The sequence below is a fragment of the Octopus bimaculoides genome, chromosome 7, assembly GCF_001194135.2.
Source record: "Octopus bimaculoides isolate UCB-OBI-ISO-001 chromosome 7, ASM119413v2, whole genome shotgun sequence".
NCBI lineage: Eukaryota > Metazoa > Mollusca > Cephalopoda > Octopoda > Octopodidae > Octopus > Octopus bimaculoides.
Genome location: NC_068987.1, coordinates 4,911,926 through 4,919,777, shown reverse-complemented (window position 1 = coordinate 4,919,777; position 7,852 = coordinate 4,911,926). Strand labels below are relative to the sequence as shown.

The window sequence follows — 7,852 nt, the reverse complement described above, 5'->3', positions numbered from 1 at the left end:
TATATATATATTTATATATATATATATATACCCAGATATGCATCTATGTATACATGTAGATGCAGGTATGTACATACATGTACGTATACATGCATATACCCATTTATTATTTGTATTATATATACATATTGAATATACTGACATATTTAATGTCTATGATTATCTATATAAATAAATATATATGTATAGCTATGTATGCGTGCATGTAAAAAAAAGTGCAGAAAGCCCATAACACACACAAAATATCACATACATCTCTACACATTTTTATTTTTATTTTTGTATAATAAAATACGCCGGTGCGGCTTTAAATGAAGTAACCAATGCGACATGATATATTCACCTTCACCTTTCCATCGTCTTAAATGTCTGTGACAAATTAACATTCTAGCTGAGGACACCTAATCAATACCAAGTGTCTATCATCAATTGCGACCTGTAATCATTAACGATTCCATTCAGAATAACTGGATTTCCTTTCCCACTTTCTTCTTTCATTAAACGTTTATTTATTTCTAAAATGTAGTTAGGGTATAAGAAAATGTTATTTTTTTATATTTATTTAATGCCTTTATTTTCACCGTGTTTAAGTTTAGAATATGTAATACCTTGCTAAACCAAGAAGAAGAAGAAAAACAAAGAAGCAATTTGTTATATAGAATATACCCGGCATGCTATACAAGCTTGTCCGACCATTGTATTTTCAGGAGTATAGAATTAATAGTAACTCGAATTTAAATCCCATATCAATCAATGGATGGACTACTTTTTCTTTTCTTTTTTTTTTTGTTAATCTCACCAATAACGGAACAATACATCATATATGTAAAACCAATGAAGGAACCGGAAGACAGTTTTAACACTAGTCTTTATTATTTTATTATTATTATTATTGTTGTTGTTGTTGTTGTTATTGTTGTTATTATCTCAACTAACTCTTCGGAATTCCTGGCTTGGCGTAGATCCAGAGTAAATATATCCCAACCGTGGATGACACCAGGTAGCCCAAAATGTGAACGTGCTTTACTCAACAAACTCATTGAAATATACTCATGAGGGCAAAAAGTTACATACATACATACATACATACATACATATATACGATGTTGTTGCTAAAACAGTTTACAATGCCATCCGCAAAAAAGACTGTCCTGAAATAAACTTAGAAAATCCCTCTGTTATAGAATACATTCATAAACACCAATTCAAGGAATACTGGTGGAATATTCCCATCAAAACTTCTGTCAAATGTAAACATAACAGGCCGGATATCGTTGTTTGGGACAGAGAGGCAAAGGTATGTACCATCATAGAGGTTAGTTGACCTGCAGATATAAATATCGCTTTGAAAATCAAAGAAAAAGAATATCTATGGACAACTGATTTGAAACCTCCAGCTTCTATATCCAGATCATGAATTCATATTCATACCAATAATAATTGGAACACTGGGTTTTGTTAGTAAATGCTTAAAGGAGAATCTGGATAAACTGGGATTTTCAGAAAGAGAAATCGACCGGTTGATTCGTACATTACCAGTGCAATCCAGAACTCATGTCTGGAAACCTTGTGACATACTTAGATTGTTGAAAAAAATTGATAATACAGCCCCTGGAAGGGACCTTTATATCTACCTAATATAACTATTTTTTAAAACACCCAAGGGAAATAACCCATAGCATCTGTACAATATGTTTTAAACACTCAAGAGAAATAACCCATTTCATTGTTTATGTTCGATTACGTTGAATATTGATTTCTTTGTGTGTCCTATTTCTAATTTTTGCAGACAATATCACTTTTATACTTTATTTGACACGTAAGTAGAACTCATATCCGGAAACCCCGTGACCTACTTGAAAAAAATCGATTATACGACCCTTCCAATGGATCCTTCTATCTATTACATATTACTAATATTTTATTTCAACAACCCAAGGGAAATAACCCATACCACCTGCAGATTTTAGCGAAGCGATCAATATTTGATTCTCACGATCAGCCGACCTAATTCTGCATTTCACTACTCACAGTTTTGAACTACTAAACATTATTATTGCACTTCCTTAATTTGAATCTTAAACCTTAAAGACTTCATCCATACATACTTTTTTGAATGCCCATGACTCCGATAATTCTGCATTTTTACAGTTACACTTTTTCCATGACAGTTGATAAATTTTTAATTCCACAACGTATTCGTAGTGGCTTCATGCAGACATAGCGTGGATTCGATCCTCGATTGCCAAATTTCACTTAACACTTCAACAGCGCTTTTCTCATGGTAAAACAATAGTTTTTCTGTGAATGACAGCAGTTATATATTTCCCAGAAGCCTTCGCTAAGCAGAATAATGTCTTTGCCTCTCGCCAACCTCCGACAACCTCTCTCACGAACCCCCGACAATCTTTCTCGCCGACCAAACCCTTACAAATGATGGGGAGAAGCTTTTTATGAAAAACAATTTTTAAAAATTTATAAATCTCCCCTTTCCCTACATTCCAGACTAATTTTGTCCATTTTTTTTGTACAACGCACTGAGAAAAAAAACCCCAAAAAACCTGAAAGTCTATGATTTTTTTCAAACCCTTTTCCCCAACTCAGTAGCGATTTTGGTCAATTTTTTTTTGCACCTTCAAGGTTAAAAAAAAAAAAAAATTGGAAATCGGTGATTATCATTACAATCACCACTTTATTTTGAAACAGAAAATAAAAAGTAATTTAAAAACAATGGTAAATTTTTTTTAAAAATCATTACTACCCTCCCCAAATCCTAAAATTTTTTTTTTTTCGAAATTTTTAAATCATAGTTTTAAAATACGGAGAGTCCGAATCTGCAATTTTTTTTTCTCTTTATAAGTTCAAAATAATTTTCAGACGAAATAGGTGTGTGATTTAAGGGAAATTTAGCTGTTGTTTCTTGCACATATCACGATCATGTGGTACCTTCCTCATTTCTTTGTCACATGCATTGCTATTTTTAAATATTTCCCCACCCCATAAGCAAATTTTAAGGAGTGATGATGTTGTGGTCCATTGATGGGATTTAAGCAACAACAAAAAATTTGTAACTTAAATTTTTAATCCCCCACTCCACATCAAGCGAGTCCCTTTATGTGTGTAAAAAAAAACATATTTACTACAGAAAAGTATGCAATTAAAATAAACTATCTTTTACATATCTTTTTAAAATCACTGTCGCCATAACGAAATTCTATACACATATGCACACACATATTGACAAACACACACAGATATTCAGCGTGAGCTACATGCTTTTAGAGAAAGAGAGAGAGAGAATAGTAAATATATGTAGAGAAAGTTGAAACGTTTACTATGAGAAAAAAAAATGAAAGCAATAAACAAATAGGGAGATCTTTTTTGTTGCTGCCACAGATTTTTTGAAATTTTAAAATTAAATGAAAATTTTCACATTTAGTATATTGATGTCCTTTTTGACGCTGAATCAGAATTTGTGATTAATTTATTCCAGATAAATTTTTGAAAAATGCTACAGAGATTTTATGTTTTATTATTTTAATCCAATCAGAAATTCGGATTCGTACGTGATAGCTGCCATAAAATGAAAGTAAAAATTAGAAGACGAAGTTTTAAACAAAATGAACGCAATGCGAGAGAGATAATTTATATAAACAGAGAGAGGGGGGGGGGGTAAATAATAGAGAGAGGTAGAATGACGGTGATAGAGAGTGGGAAAGTTGTCAATCTAAAAATTAAGTTATTTCTCGCAGCAAATTATATTTTTTCTTATTATTTACGGACAACATTCCCTATGGGATGCAGATTTCGAAAATTAAATTCATTTTTCTCGAGGATGCACGGTTTCAGAGCCTTTCGGGGCTAACCGCATACACTCGCTTTTATATAGAATATAAAAATGTCTCTCTATCTTTCACTTTCGATTTATTAGGGCGACAGTATGATTTAAAAAAGATATGTAAAATTTATTTCTCTTTAGATGTGGCGTTTTTCAAGCATTTCTTTGTATACACAGTTACAATTTATCTTTTATTCAGCAACAGTATTCTATGTTAGAACCATTACTTATCTTTACAGTATAATAACTATACTGTAGAATAAAATGGTACTTATTTTATCGACTGCGAAAAGATGAAAGGCAAAGTCGACTTCGGCGGAATTTGAATCAAAACGTAAAGCCGGACAAAATGTTGCTAAGCATTTTGTACGACGTGCCATCTCGCCGCATTTTCCTCCCCTGTAAAATAACTTTCTGAAACCTAGAGATAGCAGCTAAATTAATTTTGAAATGCCTTTGATCATGAAAGTCTGGTAGTTAAATGGTAGCCCCATTCTTCATTATTAGCGCCGTTGTAAGTGGACTTCTTTTAGTTATTGGAGTGAATTTATAACCAATTTGTTGTGTGATAAAATGTAAGGTTGACGTTGTAATTGTAGCATGCTAGAAATGGCAGCTTCCTGTTTGATAGACAAACAGGAAGCTGTGTTAGTTTCATTAAATTCGTTTAGTTTAATTCTCTTACAACAAAATATTGCTTTATAACAACGCAAATATTCATTAAATAATTGGCGAAATAAAATTAGATGGAATTGGCGGAGTTCGGATCGAAGCACGTACTAAAACCCCTCATAACTTTTTCATTTTTACGAAATTTCCCAAAATTTTTGCGATTCTGTCTTTATTGAGACATGAATTTGTTTATTCATGTCTCAATAAAGTATAACCCAACAGCTCGCGCGTTGGTATTCTTTCGTTATTAACAGCATAAAGAATGTCCGCGTGATATTCCGCTTGTTTTGAAAACATTCATTTTGACCCAATTTTTATTATGCTTGTTGCAAGTCGGATTCAAACCCGGCGCTGTTGGATTCAATGATGAGGTTGTCTGACTAACAATTTCTGTGTTGGCAAAACCGTTTTCATAGTATTCATCAACAAATAATTTCATGGCGGAAATTTTGCTTTACGCATCCCATATAACCTCTTATAAGTTTTTTATATTTTGGAATTTTCAGAAAATTCTTATGAATCGGAAATTCATACGATAATGCAAAAAAAAAAATACAAAAAAAACACAAACAAAACAAAGTTTGGGTGCGTGATTTAAGGCCATTTTAGCTATTATTTTTAGCGTATCTGACGACCATCTCATATTTCAAGTGTTTTAAGTATTTAATAAGCGAAAAATGTCCATGCGGTTAAGCACTTTAGTAACAGCTTGGAAACAGGCACCTATATGTCGGTAGCATTCGATTGGCTAAAATTACCCAAAATTTGCAAAATTATTTATTTATTTATGGCAAAAATGAATTTCATGTCAATGATTACCATACAAAACTACATCAACACTCCAAATATACAACCAATTGGAACAAAAATTGAAGAAATTGAAAAATGGCAGCCAAACAGAAAAGATCTGAGATAGCAGCTAAATCATTTTTGAAAAGCCCTTTGATCATAAAAGTCTGGTATATAAATGCTGACCAGTAAGCATCCGTTGGTCTCGAGGAACCATGGATCTGCATCTGAAAAATTGTGTCAACTGCTGATGGTGGTGCAGCCTCTGGTGTGGTTGTAGAGGCCCACACGGGTAGTGATAATCAACAGCAGCCAGATTCAATGCAGTGATATGTTAATTCCAAATTTCATGAAAAGTGTGTATCTTTACTACAAGTAAATGTAAAGATGAGGATTTATCTATTTCAATAATATCAACTGCACATTCCCATCACTTGATAACCAGTGTTAGTTTGCTTACGTCCTCATAACTTATCAGTGTGGCAAAACTGTCCATAGAATAAGTACAAAATTTAAAAGGAAAAAGAAGTATTGGGGTTCAAGGTGGTGCCCCAGTATGGCCACAGGCCAGTGAGTGAAGCAAAAAATTATTTAACCTCAAAGTCATGTACTGGCGAGGAATAATCCCTATTTTTAATATGTTGGTGCGTGCGCACGCGTATGTTACAAGTTATTATTACTTTATTCTGGGCTAACCCTGATCCCGTTCATCTCTGATAAAAGCCATTCTAAGTTCTATTTTTGCTTAATTTTTCATGCAGAATATTCTGTATTACATTTTCTAAAATATTTTTTAAAAAAGAAAAAAAATGGTAGGGTGAGTATCAGGTATTTTTCAGTCTCATCTCTCTTATGAGAGATTGCCACATTTGGAACGTTTTTAAGAAAGACGGAATGAACGTTGTTACATTTTGTTAAACGCAAATGGCATGGGTGGCCCTTTTAGGAGATTCACACTTTGCGTGTCCGCGCGATCACAAATATGTGCGCTTGCGCATACAAATCCACGCATGCGTAAGAATCAGACCGGTTATTGCCAATTTTTGAAAATTTTTATCTTTTCGGTGCCTGAACAGTAAAATATACAAAAAACAAGAGGAAGAGAAAGAAAAGAAATTACTAATTACATAATAAAAGTTTATACGTTTCTTTAATACAGATAATTATTTAGATTAAATAAAATTAAAAACTTCTTTAAGGGAGATAATCTTTGACGCTGCAGATGGCGCTGCTGTGATTGTGGCTAGCTCTGAAGAAAAAAAAATCCTTTGTTGCACGCTTTCGTATAAAAATAAGCGGAGCAAAATCATTGGAAGCGACCAAAATGACATCACTTGCGACATTTTCCGACTCTGATGAAGTAGGCAAAGGTAGTGTAGTATTATTGGCTTCTTTCCCACCATAGAATTATATTTAAAATATAGATATATTTCGAATAATTGAGTAACATGCTTCATTCCGACCTCCCTACGGCACGTTTGACTTACCCTCCTTATAAACCCTGTTTTGTTCTTACATTTCCACGTTTTCCCTTTTTCTAGCAAATATACCTTTAGGGAATCTGAAATATTGTTTGTATTTGAACTGATTTTTATTTTTAATTTAGCGTAGGTGCAAGAAAACTAAATAATAGTTACGTTCACCCTGGTAAATATTTAATTGCAAATTCTATCTCTCACTTTCATAAATAGCTTTGTATGTTATGTTTGTATACACTCCTCGCCAATGTCTGTATATATGTGATGTAGTTTACCTTAGCCTTTAGTTCAGAGCAGATTCTCAGCTTTTATTGCATGATAAACGAAATATCACAGTTTGATTTCAGCATAAAACACTATGCAATATATAATTGAAGGAAACTTTCTATATAGTCACGGTGTGTGTAGAGCGTCCAGCCTAGTTTCCCTCACATTCCATCCGACGATCTCAAAAAAAGCATACTTCGGATAACAGAGACCCATATATCTAGGGACGAAGACGCGATAGTCATGGTTGGGCTGTCATAGACCATGGCTCAATCATCAACGATTGCTTGATCAGAACAACTGACAAACTTAACTTTGATTCGATTTGCAAAACTAATTATCAGGTCGATATGTTATTCTTGATTACAAGACATCATAATATCATCTGCAGGTTCAAGGCGGAGAGCTGGCAGAATCGTTAGCACGCCGGACAAAAACACTCAGCGTCTTGAAGTTCTGAGTTCAAATTCCGCCGCGGTCGACTTTGCCTTTCGTTCTTTTGCGGTCGATAAAATATGTACCAGTCAAGCACTAGGGTCAGTGTAACCGACTCCCCTCCCCCAAATTGCTGGCATTGTGCTAAAATTCGAAGCCAATATTAATTGGAATTAGACACTGAGGGGAAAATGGCTGTAACTTTTTTATTTTTTAATTTTGACGATTTTCGTTTTCGATAATATGTTCTATATGTCACGGTCATGCGATTCCCCCTAAAAAAATTTTTGGAGCCCCCTTCCCTACACCCCCACCCCACACTTGATATGCTAGAAATAACAGCTAAACGCGGACAATCCAAATCTTGCATTGG

At 33.8% G+C, this 7,852-nt stretch overlaps 2 protein-coding genes across 2 annotated transcripts in view; both read left to right on the top strand.

Moving 5' to 3' along the window:
- LOC106882474 (formin-binding protein 4) overlaps positions 1 to 7,852 on the top strand; it is a 365,705-nt gene that overhangs the window by 82,249 nt on the left and 275,604 nt on the right. The gene's annotated exons all lie outside the window — the stretch shown is intronic.
- The window catches only part of LOC106873585 (histone-lysine N-methyltransferase eggless), a 43,315-nt gene continuing 41,992 nt past the window's right edge, over positions 6,530 to 7,852 (top strand). The window contains exon 1 of the mRNA XM_014921018.2: positions 6,530 to 6,669. Within this exon, the coding sequence (XP_014776504.1) occupies positions 6,624 to 6,669 (46 nt within the window). The 5' untranslated portion in view covers positions 6,530 to 6,623. The remainder of the gene's footprint in view (positions 6,670 to 7,852) is intronic.